The 17,966-nt window shown below is 47.5% G+C and overlaps 8 protein-coding genes across 8 annotated transcripts; 5 read left to right on the top strand and 3 right to left on the bottom strand.

The window, feature by feature from the left end:
• Nucleotides 1-2,253: 2,253 nt before the first annotated feature.
• On the bottom strand, nucleotides 2,254-2,480 carry BT62DRAFT_935855 (uncharacterized protein; the record flags this gene model as incomplete). The annotated part of the gene is made up of 1 exon (XM_043187024.1): nucleotides 2,254-2,480. A coding segment is annotated over one exon (220 nt), but the record flags the coding sequence as incomplete, so codon positions are not given.
• Nucleotides 2,481-3,091: 611 nt separating this feature from the next.
• On the top strand, nucleotides 3,092-4,530 carry BT62DRAFT_375250 (uncharacterized protein). Its single transcript, XM_043180690.1, has 7 exons — nucleotides 3,092-3,401; nucleotides 3,458-3,510; nucleotides 3,561-3,631; nucleotides 3,680-3,913; nucleotides 3,965-4,132; nucleotides 4,185-4,280; nucleotides 4,332-4,530. Exons 1-7 carry the CDS (start codon nucleotides 3,165-3,167, stop codon nucleotides 4,376-4,378), a joined length of 906 nt encoding a protein of 301 aa, XP_043036059.1. The 5' UTR covers nucleotides 3,092-3,164; the 3' UTR covers nucleotides 4,379-4,530.
• Nucleotides 4,531-5,577: 1,047 nt separating this feature from the next.
• On the top strand, nucleotides 5,578-6,739 carry BT62DRAFT_375342 (uncharacterized protein). Its single transcript, XM_043180691.1, has 3 exons — nucleotides 5,578-5,706; nucleotides 5,762-5,850; nucleotides 5,897-6,739. The coding sequence occupies exons 2-3, from the start codon at nucleotides 5,830-5,832 to the stop codon at nucleotides 6,614-6,616; spliced, it is 741 nt and encodes a 246-aa protein (XP_043036058.1). The 5' UTR covers nucleotides 5,578-5,706; nucleotides 5,762-5,829; the 3' UTR covers nucleotides 6,617-6,739.
• Nucleotides 6,740-8,619, top strand: BT62DRAFT_1010144 (uncharacterized protein; the record flags this gene model as incomplete). The annotated part of the gene is made up of 4 exons (XM_043177618.1): nucleotides 6,740-7,525; nucleotides 7,569-7,710; nucleotides 7,767-7,814; nucleotides 8,486-8,619. The coding sequence occupies 4 exons, from the start codon at nucleotides 6,740-6,742 to the stop codon at nucleotides 8,617-8,619; spliced, it is 1,110 nt and encodes a 369-aa protein (XP_043036057.1).
• A 35-nt stretch (nucleotides 8,620-8,654) lies between these two features.
• Nucleotides 8,655-9,623, top strand: BT62DRAFT_935852 (uncharacterized protein). The gene is made up of 4 exons (XM_043187023.1): nucleotides 8,655-8,917; nucleotides 8,972-9,144; nucleotides 9,198-9,355; nucleotides 9,409-9,623. The coding sequence occupies exons 1-4, from the start codon at nucleotides 8,725-8,727 to the stop codon at nucleotides 9,482-9,484; spliced, it is 600 nt and encodes a 199-aa protein (XP_043036056.1). The 5' UTR covers nucleotides 8,655-8,724; the 3' UTR covers nucleotides 9,485-9,623.
• BT62DRAFT_935851 (uncharacterized protein) lies at nucleotides 9,510-10,260 on the bottom strand. Its single transcript, XM_043187022.1, has 6 exons — nucleotides 10,228-10,260; nucleotides 10,146-10,182; nucleotides 10,029-10,091; nucleotides 9,764-9,858; nucleotides 9,636-9,713; nucleotides 9,510-9,586 (listed from the first exon to the last, which is right to left on the bottom strand). The coding sequence occupies exons 1-6, from the start codon at nucleotides 10,235-10,237 to the stop codon at nucleotides 9,561-9,563; spliced, it is 309 nt and encodes a 102-aa protein (XP_043036055.1). The 5' UTR covers nucleotides 10,238-10,260; the 3' UTR covers nucleotides 9,510-9,560.
• A 1,082-nt stretch (nucleotides 10,261-11,342) lies between these two features.
• BT62DRAFT_905534 (uncharacterized protein) lies at nucleotides 11,343-11,882 on the bottom strand (the record flags this gene model as incomplete). Its single annotated transcript, XM_043183603.1, has 2 exons — nucleotides 11,343-11,461; nucleotides 11,516-11,882. The coding sequence occupies 2 exons, from the start codon at nucleotides 11,880-11,882 to the stop codon at nucleotides 11,343-11,345; spliced, it is 486 nt and encodes a 161-aa protein (XP_043036054.1).
• A 3,273-nt stretch (nucleotides 11,883-15,155) lies between these two features.
• BT62DRAFT_375158 (uncharacterized protein) lies at nucleotides 15,156-15,932 on the top strand. The gene is made up of 3 exons (XM_043180689.1): nucleotides 15,156-15,290; nucleotides 15,351-15,648; nucleotides 15,704-15,932. Exons 2-3 carry the CDS (start codon nucleotides 15,478-15,480, stop codon nucleotides 15,866-15,868), a joined length of 336 nt encoding a protein of 111 aa, XP_043036053.1. The 5' UTR covers nucleotides 15,156-15,290; nucleotides 15,351-15,477; the 3' UTR covers nucleotides 15,869-15,932.
• The last annotated feature ends 2,034 nt before the right edge of the window (nucleotides 15,933-17,966 follow it).

The raw sequence follows: 17,966 nt of genomic DNA, 5'->3' as shown, positions 1-17,966 counted from the left end.
CGCCGGGTACACGTTAGAATCTAGGACATAGTATTGTAAATGGCCACATTCCCATCCCTATTCAATGAGGATCCAAGATTTTGCGATAGTGTACACGGGGTATCATGCGTGTCAGTCACACGCTCTAGGAAAAAGCCATCGATAATCTGACGGCTAATGCCCAACGGAGAAGATCATCCCCAAGGATGGAGAAAACCATCCAGTTTAGGCTGAAAATCGTAAAGAGAACCATGTAAAGAAGCGGAATCATACTCGAGGTACCGCGAAAAAGGTCGATAATACCCTTGCCTCTGACACCGGCATTAATCAAAGAAGATATGGGTGGTCATCCATCTCGTAATGGAGACCTCGTGAACAAGGAAAAGACGAGAAACCGAATGTAAATATGAGAAATTGTCGGATAGAATTATCCATGCGGGTGTAATAGCCAGAAGTCCTAATTCAAACTCAGGTTGTGGATGTATTACTTCCGGTAGCCAGGGACATCTATTGGCCAGACTCGATTGACATGTGTACATTTACGTGAGGGCCCGCCGAAGGTTTCTCAGAAGACCCTATTCCGGTTAATGCCAATGCACAGGCGCACTTCGCGGAGAGCCCGGAGACAAGCCAGCATGACGGAGACCGAAAGAAAAGGAACACATACGATGGCCTCATCCGTTATTTTGAGTTTCCAAGTTCGATAAGAGAGGTAGCTATCCTGAGCTTCTTGGTGGTAATATTGCACGTGATCGTGTTCAGCTGCGCAGTAAGGACATCAACTTCAAAACCGCCAGTGTCAGAATGAAGGAAGCTCCGAAATTGAAACCAGTTTCAGAGTGGCGATGAAATTAATAACTTGCGACTATAAGAGACACGTGCAAAGAAGGGCCCAGGTTGCTGAATACGACCGCAGTGCAGCACAGACAAGGCGGGGACATAGTTAAGCGTAGTCAATGCAATCGTAGCGAGCGAATCTGGTCCGTACTACGACGCAGGGAGCAGAGATAAATCAGCACTAGAAAAGTCGCCTGCGTGAGCTATGAAAAGAGAAGTGGAGACAGGGAAGAAATATTACAACATCCCGTGGATCCATTGCATTCATCAATAGCATCAGCATTAACAAGCGCTATCAGCGGGTTGCCACTCTGGATGCCAACAGTATGGAAGGGCTACTCTGTTCGATATTGAGTGACTATGGTGCGGCGCCACGATCGTTTGTGAATGGAAAACGTGTACCGCAAGAAATAATTAAGTACGCATGTCTTCAACAAGGATGTATCTTGGGCCGCAACGCTGCAGCCTGGTGTAATTTTAAGCGTTGTGAAAGAAGATGCTCCCTGAATCGCAAAGATAGCGACGGCTACAATAAGTAGACGTCGGCTGAGCCTTCCATACGGCGGCGATTTCCAGGATTGGAGAAAGTTGCTACTCCTGGGCAGGGTATAACTGTATAAATAAACGAGGTTAATAAAATTCAATTTCCTGGGCAAGGAGACCCAATTGGGAAGAGATAACACTTAATCCAGGATTAGATTTTGGCGCCACCGCATAAGGACTAAGTATCTGCAGCTCGCCGATCAGTGGCTGTATGATCTGGTACGGTTGGTCGCATACTCCGGGGGTTACAGGACATAAGGCGGACACTCACAAAGATGTATAGAGGGACCTCAATCTGGAATGTGAACCGCAGGAAGCGAGTGTCGAGAACCAGCAGTCGAGCGGGTAGATATCCGTCAGCTTCGAGGTTCATCCGACTCATAGAACTCCCCGCAACGAAGAAAACGCCAGTGAAGGCGATTCTGACACCACTCGATGTTCATCGCACCGGAAATTAAGTGTCAACATGTTTTCACTTACCTCAGACGTCTAGCACCGCACGCTAGATTATCAGCCCATCACCGCCGGCCCCGTCCATAAGTGACCGTTCGTTCGTCACGGGGGTAACCGACGGAGAATGGATAAGTCCTAGAAGGATCCTGTTACGAGAAATGGGTAGATAAAGAGGTGCTTACTTCGATATCTGCTTTTGAGAGTGCCATTCAGCGTCCCGGTGGCGTTCGTGGTAAGCGTGCGAGTTGATCCAAGGAACGTTCGTGGTAAAATCTTAGCTTTAAACGGAATAGAAGCCTCCACTCCCAGAAGAATGCTGTTGGAAGAGGAAATGACTTGACCTGAGCCTGTTACATTCCTATCGACTGCTATGTGGAGGAAACGTAATCGCTGTCACAATCTTTCGCAATATCCATGATCAAATATGGAGAATCGAAAACCGGCGTCTTTATTTCCTGGACATCGGGAACAGACAGGTACAGTGGCAGATACTATTCGTACGTGTCCAACAGATGTACTCCAGAGCACGTCTAGTCTTCCTGTTACGCAAGGTCGAATAATAGGAAATATCATGAAAGCTCACCAAAACCCCTCTGTAGTCTTGCAGCTGCTGCGGCGACATCTGTGGCAGCAGAGTCAGTATCACTGATTCTAAAAGGGCTTCCATGGCTGAAGGAAAGAGACTGATAAGATGGCGTGTTCATCGCCTTTAAAGAATCTTTTGTCCGTGGTTCACGGATGATGTTAACATCAAGAAATCCATGGGCGCCTGATACCAGCGTAAATAGCCATTGTCATCAATTAGTACACCAGATCTCGTGCCTCCGGGTTGGCGGCTAGACGAATATGGCACCGATGATCCTAGGTCGTGTAAATTAAAACGGTGAAAGGAACGCATGTACGCACCGGAATTGGAATTCATAGATGGCAAATGGACTACCGAAAGTCAGCGTGAACATGACTGTCATAACAGTGGATAGTATGGTTACGATTATTCATCCATGAAGGAACACATGCACTATTGCAATATGCATCGGTGGAGGCGGTTCGCCTATAGTGAGTCCAACACGATTCGCCCACGCACGGTCCCTTTACAGGAAAATCATCTAGAAATTATTTTTTATCAGTTTAGAGCGCTTGAATTAGAGAAATAAAATTCAGTGCTCTTGATGTACTCGTATCCTTCACTGCTAAGAATTGACGGCAAGTACCTAAAGCATTCGGCCCGCCCGTCTGACAGTACCTGAATAATTACATAATCCAACAACAACAACGATGACGACACGCGCCTAAACACCTTGACTACCAACCACCATCATCCCGACTTTTCCAAGGAACAACGGAAAACCGATATGTCTGCTGTAGGTGACGATCCTGAGGCCCAGGACGCTTTATTCTCTGTTCCTGACTCGGAGGCAAAATCCAGTGTTCCAGCTGAGCTGGAACGAGCAACATTTCGCCTGGGCTTCCCGCCTTCCTACGTGATTGTGGGCGTCTATCGTCTTTTTACGGATAAGGCGCTCTATCAGCCCGTATGGGCAAAGTGCAAGCATGGTACGCAGAGAGGAGTCATTGCAAGCCTAATATGGGTAACTTTCATTTTTTTTCACATGAACGGGCAAAAGTAATCTTTATTCCGCCGTAGAGTGCCTTGACTTTTGGCATCCAAAGAAAATTTGTTCGATATTTCATGGCTAAGTAAGGTCTCTCGTCGAAGAAATGTCTGCGATGCTTAGTCGTCGACGTAGCTCACCTCGTGTAACCGGATTGTCGGGAGACACGCTATTCGGATATCAAATACCTTTCAGTCTTTACACTTGTTCGCTATTCTCATTCCACCCTCTCCTAAGCTAATGATTATGTCCAGATGCAACTGCAGTCCTGATGGTGTCACAAGTGACGTTTATCATACGCTTCTTCCTTTCTCGTAACATGCATATTGCTCGAGACCGTGCCTGGGAACAAACTGTCGCTTCTCGAGGGAAGGGTCCTGACTTCTGGCGGCCGTATGTTGAAGAATGGACGAATCCTCCTGTGGTCAAGAAAACATCCTTCATACAGCGCAGGCTCAATGGAGGGCTCGGCGCTATGGTTGTTAAGCGTACATTTTCATTTACTATTTCTCAAGGTCGACCGCTTATCTCACTTCTAGTCATGCTCCTACCCTTTGACCTGGTTCCGCCCGTCGGAATCGTCATCGCTGCGTGGTTCAAAGGTCTAAGGACTGCTCGAATTCTCCACAGGCGGTACTTCGAAGCCAAAAAAATGACTCCCGAAGAGATCGCTATTTTCATGGAGGAAAGAAAGTGGGACTACAGAAGTGAGAATCTAGACTCAGCTCGGAATTCACGATCTAATGCGACCATTTTCAGTCTTTGGGTTTACTGCAGCCATACTTGAGGGTCTGCCTATTATCGGCCTTGTCTTTACCATCTCAAATAGGGTCGGGGCGGCGATGTGGGCTCATGGTAATCTACTTTTGCTGCAATTTGCATATTCCGCTGAAGGTTCCTTTGTAGATTTGGAGAAGCGGCAGCATTTCTATGCGTCGAAAAAAGAAACATAGAAATGAGCCTTCACACCTTCGCACGAACTGTGTATTAACAACAGAGAAATCTTCATTTCGAAGCTGCTTGAATATCTGAAGTTCTAGTCTGTGTTAGAGGTAGGTGTGAAGAAGGTGGACGTCTTGATAGGTTTTTCGTTCTGGAAACATACGAACGAGATTATCGATTTCGAACCTCATCGTTCTGTCAACAGTGGAAGGACGAAAGTGAAAAAGTGATTCCCGGTTCATTCGGACCGAAGCTAGGAAAATGCGCGTTCTATCATTCTATCTATCTAATCCTGCTCTCCTGTAGGTCAAACTTCAAAAGGACACTTGACGATTATCAGTTTTGAAAAATGGTAGTTTCGAACGCACATGATTAGGATGAACTGGTACAGTTTTCTTCAAGGCCCTTGGCTTGTAATTAAGCGGTGTTTTTTCGTCTTTCCAGAACTCTGCCAGTGAATGCAAGTGCATGGCTGTCTCTCCTTGTCCTCTACGTCCGGTTCTGCCCCCACTGCAGGATGCATCGCAACTGTAGCCATGTCTCTAAAGGTGCTTCTGGATGCAAGTTATGCAATTATCGGATATTGATTCAAACCGACTATATGAGCATCCTTTCAAAGCTTCCTAGCGCACGACAACCGTTGTTCTGACCATGCCGTTTTTGTGTTTCAAAATGACGTCTTCCTGCTGTATTTTTACGTGTTATGGTGGTTCTTGAGCTATCGACTGCCTCGCTCTACGTGCCATTGAATGCCTATGAAGCAAAGTCCTTCGCAATCATTTGCAACTTGTCGGTGTGACAGGCTTCAATTCTTATCACTCTCCACGTCTCTGACCCACGACTCACCGCCTCGTGAGAGGTGAGCGCTGCAGTAGTGGTGACTCACTGGACAATATTGATGCCTAATTGTTAGCAGAGATTCTGCTGAGAAGTATCTACTTCTAAATTTCATTGCAAGTGTTGTCGCTTCATCGACACTTATGCGGAAATTGATGACCTTTTTCATGTACATATTCAAACCACTGCACCATTGCCAGCACCACTTGTTTCTCTTTTTTCAAGCCACATGAGAACGTGTCACCCCTGGTAAGACTGTCGTGTACATACATCTTAATCGGACGCGAAGGAAATCATGAGGAATTTGATACGGTGGTGGTGCTTCCTTTTCGGGACTTGCAGTTGACTTGCCTTCACACCACGACGACCGCCACGAGACGACAACTAATTCTTTCACCTGCTCTTGTATTTTTGTCTCGTGCCCAGGCCAAGACGGTACTGATATTTCTCAATCCATTTGGGCCAATTCTACTCTCAGCCGATCAGGATCACCTGTGATTTTGTGAGCGCTGTTTCTTGCCTCAGAGAGATCAGTTATAGTTACATATCTGGGAAAGATCACCGAAACCATTCTGCTTCAAAATCTCTTCAGAATACAGGACGTATTTTCTTTCTATCAATCACGATGCCAACTGCGGTCCTAGAGGTACGATTTCCTGTAATTTTGTGTCATTGTCCTAACATTATTATAGGCTTGTTCTGCCTGTGCGATGGACCTAAATCTCGGTCACTATTATCGCGTCGTATCTGCCATGGACTTTTCCATCCCCGTGAATATCGTACCCTTCATCGCCGGCAACTTGCTTCCCTCCCCATCCGACCGAATTGAAATCGATCAATCCCTCGAAAGGCTAGAAATGAATGCCAGGTGTTTCGAGGAGATTTTGGCGCATCAGCAGAACGCTATATCTCATATTACACTCATTCTGAAACAGTACGAAGCAGTATATGCGAAAACACTCTCTGAGCACCTTCGTGTCCAGGAAATCATGGATCAACATAAATATGCCTTTTCTTCACCCATTCGTTCCTTGCCGGATGATCTCCTGGCAGTCATTTTCGAGCTCGCTGGTCCAAACGCGGCGTCCACAGACCAATTCCCTTGGGTCGCAACCAGGGTGTGCAACCAGTGGAGGGCTGTCGCACGATCCCATCCCATTCTCTGGGCTACATTCCGCCTATCCACGGACGATCATCGCTTCTCTGTCTTTGATACAAATCGGAGACATGCTGATGAGTTTCCGTTGGACAGTCTTGACCGCAGACAGATAATCGAGAAGAAAAAGTTTCATTTACTATCGATTACAAAAAACATAATCAACAAGGCCCTTGACTTCTCCAAGAATGTTCCCCTTACACTCTCCTTCACCGCGCGTTCCTCACAATACAAATCAGATTGTGGGTTAGAGTAGTTGGACACATTTATTGACCACGCTCCACGATGGAAGAATGTCGAGCTATCTCTTGGATATCCTTTCTGCGAGAGGCTCCCTCTTGTACAAGGTCGCTAATCTATCCTTGATAATCTGAATCTCATGCTCTTCCCTGATTTCTCCGACTGGGACACTGTATATCCCTCCCTCGCTTTGGACGTTTTTAGGTCTGCGCCGTGTTTGCGCTACGTGAAAGTCTCTGCAGTTCCTTCTCTCATCCTTCCATGGAATCAACTCAGGCAATTTATAGCAGAGGTATCCCCGTCATGGGAGCACCATCAGGCACTTCTGCAGAATGGGTCAAACTTAGAGACGCTATGTATGTGCACTGCAAGCCGAGAGGATGACACAGACACGTCCTTTTCATATCCGGCAGTAACACTCCCACGTCTACGTGTTGTGGAAAGCGGGTGTGTACCGAGCAATTTTCTTGACTCTGCCACTCTTCCCGAGCTCAAGTCCATCACCGGAATATACAATAGTGCCATACCGAGCTTGTCCTCAATGATCAGGCGATCCAATTGTACCTTAACACACCTTTCCCTGTCTTCCGCGAAAGACACCGCCGACCTCATGCACCTTCTTCGCTTGTGTTTATCTCTCAAGTTGCTACGCATTAAAGAACTTGTCATTGCGCAACTCTTCTTCAACACAATGGCTCAAACATCATCCATTCTACCTTCGCTCGAAGTCTTAAATCTATATCAGGCAACTTGTTCCTTCGAAGGCGTGAGCGAAATGGTCGAGATGATGGCAGCGCGCCGGAGTCATCTCAAGAATGTCTCTATCGCTTTACATTTGGACGGGACCCGGCAAGAGGGTGAATGGTTAGGCCAGGCGGAGAAGGCGCGAATACACGAGTTGTCCCAATTGGGTATGAAAATTCAAGTGAGGAAATTTGATGTGTTGATTCCACAATTCATTTTAATAGATGGAGAGGAATGCCTTTACCAGCCTTTTTGTCCCTAGTTCACCCCTTGAATCATATTCCAAAATCAGTGTACATTCTACGTCGTCGAACAGAGGAGTAAGCACCCGCATCCGTATTCAAGGCCACCGTGAAGAGAGTATGCGTTTGCCTGACGCTCGCTGCTGCATTTTTGTGTCCATCTGAGCATGCTTGTGGCAGACGGCCATGCGATGAGGAGTTGGTACGATCCCAGGATTAGCGTATCAGGTAATTGGACCAGTGCAGAGAAAGACATTGACGCGAGATGTTCTGTCTCAGAACTGATTTTGAAAGCCCCTTATGGACAGTAAATAGATAGCGTCGCGTCGCTGCTATGGTCCTAGAGTTTGTAAAAATCTGAACATACCTTCGAGTGCGCCCTAAATACAACTACGGCGGCATCAAAATAATTGTGAGAGATTCCAGAACAAAAACACAGACCAAGCATCCAAGCCTGAAACTAGCAGGATGGACGAAGGAAGGGAAACGGCCGCCGCTCCCACGTGTCTCGACAATGAATTTGTAACTTGAAATTAAACTTGTCCCCGACTGACATCATGACGTGCATCCCGAATTTGTTGTTATAAGCATCGACGCCCGCCATCGCCTTGCTGGGGTACTAGCACAGAACGCATGCTCTAAACTTTGTCCTCGTCGTACTTGGCATTCGGCCTCAGCGCCACATTTGAAGGCTCTCTGATGTAGTTGCTAACCTGGTGGTAGTGTCTCAGGGCTGCAGCTTCATAGGTTCATATATCAAAGGGGTACTCTCTATTTACGACTCACAAAATGCACAAGTCCGCAACGGAATTCCAGGCTCTGCATTTCCCAAAATCTGGGAATTGGTCTCTTCATCAAAAAAGCATGCGGATCCTTCTCACGCCTCCCCGGATCCTCAGAGAAAGTGCCGCTCAATCTTTTCGAAACACCTTCATGTGACGATTCTATTCGGACCATCAAGGCAATTTCTTTTCTTGTTCGCGTTTCCGACAATGATGGTCTCTGGCTTGCTAGTAGTACGGGTGGTGCCTAGATGGATTCTCTCGTATAAAAGAAACATGGACTATAGCAAAGAATACTCACTCATCGAGTCTTCAAGTAATTTCCTTCTTTCGCTTATAGTCCTTCTCTGGCAATTATGTTCTTCTTCCGCGCACTCACCGCAGCCTCGGCGTTCTTCCTTGCCGCCAGCCCAGCCCTCGCTTCTCCAGCACCCATCCAAGCCGACCTCGTCAAATGCGACACCGAGTTGGTTGCTCGTTCAGATGTAGACGTCCTCGACGTCTTCACGGACCTCAAGGGCGTGGTCGATGAGATCCTACCAGAAATCGGTACGTGTTGAATAATCAGTATATCATCAGCTCCCGCTGACATCGTGTTATTAGAGGGCCTCATCAAAAACAATACCCTCACCCAGGACTTGGTCATGCCCCTTATCAACGACCTCACGGGGGCAATCAAGAACGCGACGTCCGAGTTGGGAAGTTTGGTTGGGACTTCGGTTACTAAGAGGAGCACCGACGAAGATATTGCCACTCTCGTAGCCGGGATCATCACCGTAAGCTTGGATCTGTTCTCTTCCCTTCTTCCCTCCCCTCATCTGTGATCTAGGATATCTCGAACACGATGGACGGCCTAGCCACCGCTAACATCGACTCATCTTCCTTGGATTTGGGTTCGATCCTTCTGGATGTCGGTGGTGTTCTTGCCGGATTAGTTGTTGCTCTCGTTGGGGTAGTGGGCGGTATTCTGGCGCTGTTGCTTCCTCTGTGCGCGTTTTGTTTTTCTTTCTGATCATGAGTTGATTATGACATGGATATAGGCTCCTCCCTGTCGTTGGTCTGCTTGTGACGATTGTTGTGGGATTGCTGGGCGGGCTTTTGGGTCTGATTCTTTGAAGGACATTTTTCATATACACGTATTCTGATAATATCGGACAGACCAGTCTTTTAATGCATACATAGTTCATGCGAATCATTCGTTCAAGCAGCTGCTGTCCGCTATAGTTCTTGAGAAATATTCAGAGAAACAGTGGCCACTGACACATACTGCTATTTCGAATTTGGACAGCGTCGCTCTGGATACTTACGGCTTCGCTGTCACGAATTGCTAGGACGACTGACGTTCCTAAGGTGAGATAAATACTGACGGAAGGAGAACAGAGTCATTGGGCGCACCTGCGGAAAGATTGACTCTCCATGTTACATTCGTATCGTCCTGTTCACCGAGGTCCTCAAGTATGGGTCCATCAGGGTCGCTGCCTGGGACGATGCTGTGGGGTGGTGAGGATTGAATTATAGCATTAGAAGGTGGTGAAAATACAACTGCAGAAAGGAGTAAGCCATGTTGGTTGGTAGATTTAACAGAGAGATAGGAATTACGACGTAATAAGGCGCTGCAATAGTCAGGCATATTGTTATCCATGTATGTAACCAGACATACGAATACGCACCGAAACCTCCACTCCACTTGAGAAGGGTATTATTGCATTGAACCAAGGTGCGACTGAAGGAATCATGAGCCGAGCCACAATGCCGTGAAAGGTAGAAATGGGCTCACGGTGTAACAACAGCGAGGTCCGACTCATTTCCGGATGCTACAGCAGTCATAGATGCTGCCAGCAAGAATAAAGCAACCATACCAGTGATCATGATGATAGCAAGGAAGAAAAGACATCTATGGAGCGTCGCTTGGAGTTGGCGGAGCTTGATGACGGCAGAAATTTCAAACCATAATCCCCCGAGTGTCCTCCGAAAACCCCACGAATGATAATCTCGCCATGCATCGCCGATCCTAGTTGCTGAACGAGGGCTCACCACCGAGAGTGGCCAGAAATAGACAAACTTAGATTGACACCGAAATGAGATTGTAGCCGTTTCCCAGCTACCTGGTGTCTCGGAATCACTAGATGATTACCGCCCGCTGCATTTATACGTCACATTTTGGGCGGCTGCAGAGGGCCGTTACATTTGTCGTGGTGGTTTGAAAAAAAAGGCCAGAGTTGAAAACTCGAAGGACTTACAGGAGACGCGGAAATCGTGATGAAAATCAGGGGTCTGTTCCCCTGCTTGCATCTGGAAAGCCCCAAGCTTGCAAGCCCAGTGTAAAAAATCAGCACATAAGAAGCACGGAGAATGCTCTTGGCTAAGCCCCGAATCAGATCAGGGACAGAAGCCGCCGATGACACACTTGATAAGAGTACGCCACTCATCATAGTGTATGTTAACATCTATTCTTCCTTAAATTATCATGCATATACCGCGCTATCCTGGCGGAAAAAAATTAAAGCAGATCACTGGATCGAAAGGGAAGCGTCCTTATCCTTGCCATAGTACCGAGCCTAAATGGAACAGTATACATGTCTGTACACGCATTGCTGATGCTTAAGATTCAACGGAACAAAGGTGGAGAGGGGGAACAGTGATCGCTTGTCGTGCCGGTTCCCACGCCTGTGTTGAGTGGATGCCCGGACCGATCTACTGAAGCTATTTTTGTCCGTCGCTATTCGACTCGGCAATACATCGTGCCTTTGCTTGCTTTTGTACCCGACGATGTTACATATCAAGCATAAATACTTTAACGAACACGGTTTGACAGGCGTTCCAACCACCGCGAACTCAACAGCCCGCTCCGAATCAACATTCTCCCCCCCACCCCTCTCCCGTTGCCCTATTATCTGACCTATTAGCTGCTCCAATTATCTCTGGAAGGACTCCGGACCCCCGGTTCTGACAAAACTGACTTTTGGCGTGACGCTCAAAACCTCGACTGGGATGATCCCCCTTTATTGGTATCCAGGTGACCTCTGTAGTGCCTCCTCATATTGGAATTGACGTTAAAAGCCCGTCCACAGGCCGGGAACGGACATGGGAATGCTACATGTCCTTGTAAGCCTGGCTCTATGGTCGGTATATAGCGATAGCACTCACGTTTCGCACCTGTATGCGAATTGACATGTATGTTCAGGCTACTAGGGCGATTGAATCGTTTGTCGCAGAGTGTACAAACGTGCTTTCTGCTGCTCGGAAAATGGGCCAGACGAGTATTTTCCGATTCTCCGTCCGCCTCGTCATCACCCTCCCCAGAGCTCGATACAGTAGTCGAGTCGCTGGCATGCGGTGAATGGTGCTGTGGGGTACTAGGACCATCTTTCACGCCATGTCTGAACGAGACAGAGGATGAACTTGTATGCGAGCCTGGGACGTGGATGGATGAAGACGCCTTGCGTTTTCGGTTGGGGGGCGGCGGTGGGAAATATGGGATGTGCTTGGGAGGCGCGCTGCCTCTTACGCGCATCTCTGGTGATAAACGAAAAAGGTGCTCTGAGGCACAAACGTTTACTGAAAGTTTGATCCAACATTTGTCGAAGGATCTTACCTGGAAACATCTCTTCGAGACTGGGCAGGGAGACGGCGGTCATGTTGTGGTGCTAGTGGCTGGGCGCCAATCTCTCCCTGAGGCGGTGGTTATACCATTCTGTAGATCCCGGGTAATATCAGTACACCGGCAATTTCGTATCTATCTCCGAAGCTGATGAGAACACATGAGCAATGTTTTGTTGAAATCTTTGTGGCCTTGCGCATCTTTCTATTATATGTTTGGGCCGCTCGACGACCAGACGCTACGAGGTCTTTTCCATGCTTATCTTAGCTTCATCAAGGGTATTCTCGCGCGCCTAAAAGCCTTGCTACTTCGTAGCGTCTTTATTAGACAGTACAGCGGCTTGTCGGCGTCAATGACGGCCATCATGATTCAGGAGGTTTTCACACATCTTTGGTGGGTAGTTATCCGATCATCAACAGATGAATTTATTTGTTCCCAAGGTTGCGCATGATTGTCCTCGAGCCTTCGCTGGCCTTCTGATTTCGAGCAAAGCAGTGAGCACCTGGTCTGCAACTCTCCAGTCGGATTCTAGAACAGCTCTAGGCTGTATTCGCACTACTTGCTATCAATGGATATCATAGTCCTCTGATGAAACTCTATATTGCTTATTACGTGCGGTACGTGTCAAAGAAATTATGCTGATTATCATTGAATCTTTTATGAGTTCTTCTTCTAAAGAGGACACAGAGAAATATTATTGATATAGACCAGGGACAAGTACATGATTTTGTCCATTATTACTTCCCATCGAAACACAACTGGGATCCACGAACCGTTATGATCAATAATCAGCGCTAACCCCCACCCCCGAGTCGGCGACGTCGAGTAACTGATCCCAGACGCTCTTAGAATACATTCAAGTAAAGTTGCGTCTCGGATCGCTGGTAGCATGTTTTCATATTAACTAGCTAGGATTTTTAACCGTATTGCAGAATTTGCAAGTAATCGTCTCATATTGTTTTGGTCCACGTTTATATACTCAAAATGATCTATTTTCCTACTTGACTTCAAAAGCCAACGTGAGTCCAAGGCTTCGGTGACACTACTATCTATTGACACGCAACTGAGGTGGTTTCGCTTGAATCACTTCTCTGTCGGCGCCTGCAGCATCAGATACTATTTAGTAGCTCCTTCCTACCTATATGACCGCAAACGGCAAAATGCAATACAGTTCCCAGTGAGTAATGCCATCAACACAAGATAAGATTTTCAGGTGAACAACCACATACACAGCTCCACGGATGTCTCCGAAGACATCGTCGTCGGGGAGAAGTTTGTAGTGGCCATTGGCCGCTGTTCTGTTCTGCCAGTGGATCGTGATGATCCCAGTTGAGATTAGAAAGTAGAAAAGATTGGTGATCGTAGGTAGAGGCTGCAAAGGTACTGTCACTGAAGGTGGTGTAAGCCTGCTGTTTACTACGTACGTGTTACTAATTCCACCGCAGCACGATCTCCGCGGATACCTACCCGTCTTCTTCTTTACTTAAACATGACCTCTATCACTACATAGTTTTCACGCCCTTGTCTTGAGCGCTGTATACGTCAATTCGTCAATTCTATTGTTCCATAGGGGGAATAATTTTCATAGTTTTACCGACGCCCTTTTCAGGACCAAAAAGGGCATCGTCAAAACAAAACCTTTACCAGCTAAATGCATTGGCCTCTGCTGTGTCTGTCTTTCATTGAGTGTCATACTCTCTAACCAAGAGCATGCTTTTAGATGGCGATAATTATCGAAGGATGCTACAAGGCCGCGTTAACAACACAACCACTTTCTATGTAGGCACTCAATATTTATCCAAAGCGCCGAGAGGACAAAAAGTCTATGTGACACCGTCAACTTTCAAGTATTCGGAAATTTTTTTTAAAAAAATTGATGCAAAAATATAACAAATTCAAATTCCAGTCTAAAATTACGCATCTCAACTTTCTTCTCATCCTCTCACTTCACTCTGCGATATCCCTTGAGAACGTCTGTCTGTCCGTCATCTCATTGCTCCTTCCTTGAAGCTTTCATCTCAGTCTGTGGTTCGAAGATGGCTCATTTGCACTCCTAGGGCCTGTCGCCAGGAAGGACAGAACCTATGAATCGAGCCTGCGAAGGAGCTTCGTGTGTTTCTCCTGGTTTCTTGAGGGGTTCTCTTTCTAACCATACCAGTGTAGCCGCCCACCTCATGCATCATCTACCTATTACAGAGCATGATGCCAGGCAATGGGCGCCGCTGCAGGATGGGGGTCTGGCGCTGAAATCATTTTCTATTGATGGATCCTGACCAGCGCTGGGAAATCAAGTTTCTCCCGCTGCAGCACTCTCTCCGGGGTCGCGATATATATACAACGTAGTCGCGGTGGCCGCCGCCGATGAAGCATTTGTCATCGAGGCCCAGTAACTATATCTTTGCGACAGACATTCGCTTTACGGTTCCTCTAAGGACGGCTTCCCAGTGGTTGTACGGTCACCCGGACCTTGAGCCGAAATCATGGTTGCCGGTTGCGGAACTCGCGTGCAAATGACCTTGACTCTGTGGCTGTGAGGACACATGTGACGCGGTTTTTGACTTGTTTTGTTTGTCTTTTATCCTGACCAAATCCCGACTGCTTTGCCACCATGTTGTAGGCAAGATCGCCGTGACGTGGGTAAAGTCTGACAGTGGATGACTTCGTGACTTCAGCAATTGTCGCGCAACCCGACTCGCACAACACCGACAGCTCCTGTCTTGATGCGCCGGCGCCTGTCTCGAGAACGAAATGCAGTAATTCGCAACTGCCTGCTTCGACCGCCCTGATTGATCATTCTGACTGGATATATGCGTACGCGCGTATAACTCCCATCGCAGACTCAGGACTAGTACCAAACTCTTTCGTTGCATTTTCCTTGGCTTATCAATATTTCCTACCCTGAGGCCCTAATCGTCCCGTGCTCGATGGCAATTCAACTTGTTTGGTATTGTACCTTACTTTGCTGGCATGACACTCTCATCGACTGGTGTCTTGGGTGGATTCATATCCCTCATAGTACAATCTTCGCGGCCATATTACATTGGTCGGACAACCTCTATTCCGAGTCGGGATTTTTTGTACTAAGTGAACAAACTAGTAAGCTCCCACCTTGTTTTACAGACCTTACTTTGCTCATGAGCGCCTTCAAAGCCCAGCGTTTCATTAACGTAAATTGAAAATTCCTTCCCGGAACTGCGGTACGGGGTGCGTGGGAACACCGTTTTGCCGACGGCATCACGTGATCCCAGAAATCACATAAAAAAATGGCTTGGCTTGCATGAGGGTTTCCGTCTCGCCTCATGTCCTACTACCCTCCTCAAGGTTCGTGTTTCCCTCCTCGGTTCTTTTACGATTCATCTTCGGACTTACTTTTCTGTGCAGGTGCACCTGGCCAAGGCGGCTACTATCCACAGGTGCGAGCTTCCTTCGAAAAGAACATGTGTAAACGTACACTCACCGTTTGAATGCGCAGCCACCTCCGCAGGCGTACGGGGGAGGCCCCGGATACATGCCTCAGCAGCAGCCGCAAACAATCATTGTGTACGTTTGCACAGTTTTCATTGTACCTGATCTCGCCACATTGATGGTCTTTCTAGCCAACAGCAACCCCAGCAGAGCGACGACTCGAATTGTTGTATGGCCTGCCTTGCTGGCATGTGCTGCTGCTGCTGCCTTGAAGGTACGTTAGGTAATCGCGTTCCTGCATGTATCGATGACTGATATCCGCTTACTAGCAATTTGTGATTGAGTGCTTGAGCGCTCTTTATGAATCTTGGCGTTACTATTTCCACTGTGCCAAGGAGTCAAATCTGGAAGTACTGAAACCAATTATAACGGTCCAGATCTACGACGTTGCCCCCGTTTTTAAGATGAATACCAGGATACATAGAAACAACTAAACGGTGCATGTCGAACGAGAATTCTCTATATAGTTTTTCATTTCCGGAGTGATCGTCCGTTCAATTCGTATGTTTTCAAGTTTCCAAGAAGTCAGTGAAGATCTTCTTTCCCGGGACCATTTTTCTTCCGAGACCGAGACGAAGAAGAACAGCAGCGCCAGGGCGATTATGTGCCCAGAAGCCAGCGCCGCGATCACCTTACCTAGGGTTATGAGTCATTATGACGCGGGCGCGGGGGGGCACGCTGCGATGGCATTCTTTTCCCTTCCCTATTTTTTTTTCCAAGAAGCAGCAGTGAATTGCGGAAAACATTTGGAACTATTATGATGTGTTGTGGAGGGATCCGGAACTCAGCGCGTGGGAGAGAAATTCTGTGTCATAAGAGCGACAGCTAGAAGGCCGCGCTCGACAGCCCCGCCCTCCACACTCATGGAAAAATGGAAATAATTTAGTACGTCCCAGCTCCGAGCTCAAAAGTCGTCTGATAAGCCTACCCACGTGCTCCTTTAGACCAGATAAATGGGTTCGTCCAGTTTTGCACATAGTATTAATCCCCCTCCCACTCCCCTCCATTCTCAGAATTCAACAAAGGCACCTGTCAATGACCAACAATCTCAGTCTTCACTCGTAATGGTGGTAAAAAAGACTGAGGTGTGAACGAAAGGAAAAACGGACGAAAGTAAGTATTGGAAACGATCGAGATCAAGAAATATATGAACTTGTTGGTAAATTTAGAACAAACGGACCGATAACCCGATCAACGGGCGTATGGGCTGAATCCTCGACAGGCACACGTTGTCAATTCCCCCCCCCCCCCATACAAATAAAATAAAATTAATACTCACTCATCCATCCACCCACCTCCATAGATGACTTTCGTCCGAGCTCTGGACAGTCGTTCGTATCTTCTTTGAGAGGATCACGTGACCCGTTGGCCAAGCGGGAGGAGGAAGCACAGACTCATCTAGCTTAACTTCAATCCAATGTCTCTGAGCTGGAGACTGGAATCTGAACTGAAATCTCTTAAGGCTCGTTATATACGAGACGGAAAGCCACCTTATGGAATCACGGAAAGCGAAGGAGGTGCCCTCATAGCCAACTGGGAAGATTGACAGCTGTACAGAGTTTCGAACGTCAATTAGTCACTTGCTCAGGCTAAGTAAGTAATCACGATATTGAGGAACCTCATGCTCGAGTCGGAACGTGAAAAGACGACTAAGCTCGAAGCTGAAGTTGTTCATACGCACCACAATTGGAGCAGACAGCTTCCACTCAGAAATCCCGGACTTTTCCATCGTAAGGGAAGGATCGTAAACATCAAACTCGACAGAGACTACAACAACAAGGCGGTGAAGGATCGTGAATGGGAAGAAGTCATGCAGCTGGAAAGCAAAGCAGGATAACAAAACCCATCGTGGAGCGGGTTCATGTCCTGGAGGAACGAAGCGAAGAAAGAAAGTAACGGATCAACAACTGGAAGATTGCTCAGATCGAATGGAAGAGCCGGCGGTTGTGTATCCCTTTCGCTTGAAAAGTCCAAGCAAGGCGCGCCTAACCAGGACCAGGGAGGCGGGAAGATCTGGTCTGGCAGACAGACAGAGCTTGGGTTGCGTGGCAAGGAAAAAAGCACTCAGGGCTGAGGGAGGAAACGTACAGCAAACGCACAGGCAGAGGTCGAGAAGCAGAGACTCGACGACGTCTCCAAAGGGGAGCTTCAAAATGTCGAACATCGGGGCTGTGAAGTTCGAGTTCGAGCCGCTTGGGCCAACGAACCACGAAACACAAGCCACCAACCCACCTTCCGTGGCCAAAGTACAGACAGAGGTAGTACGAATCCCCAAATCACCCCCAGCTCAAGGATCAGCTAAATGAGGACGACCGACCGAGTTCTTCCAAAGCGAAAAATCCGAGATCGTGTCGAGCGTCTTCGGCGACTTGTGATGAACAACAGTGGGCCGGGTTGATGATGATTCATCCGTCTTGCCAATCTCGTCTACTTCAAGAGCTCTCAAAGCCGTTGATGATGAATCCAGACCTGACCTGGAGATGTCGCTTCGTTCACAGCATGTATCCTCCTCCAACTCCAACTCAGGCAGTG

Source organism: Guyanagaster necrorhizus, assembly GCF_019112545.1.
Source record: "Guyanagaster necrorhizus MCA 3950 unplaced genomic scaffold BT62scaffold_28, whole genome shotgun sequence".
NCBI lineage: Eukaryota > Fungi > Basidiomycota > Agaricomycetes > Agaricales > Physalacriaceae > Guyanagaster > Guyanagaster necrorhizus.
The sequence above is the reverse complement of the archived record's forward strand: the minus strand, read 5'-3'. Positions and strand labels throughout refer to the sequence as shown.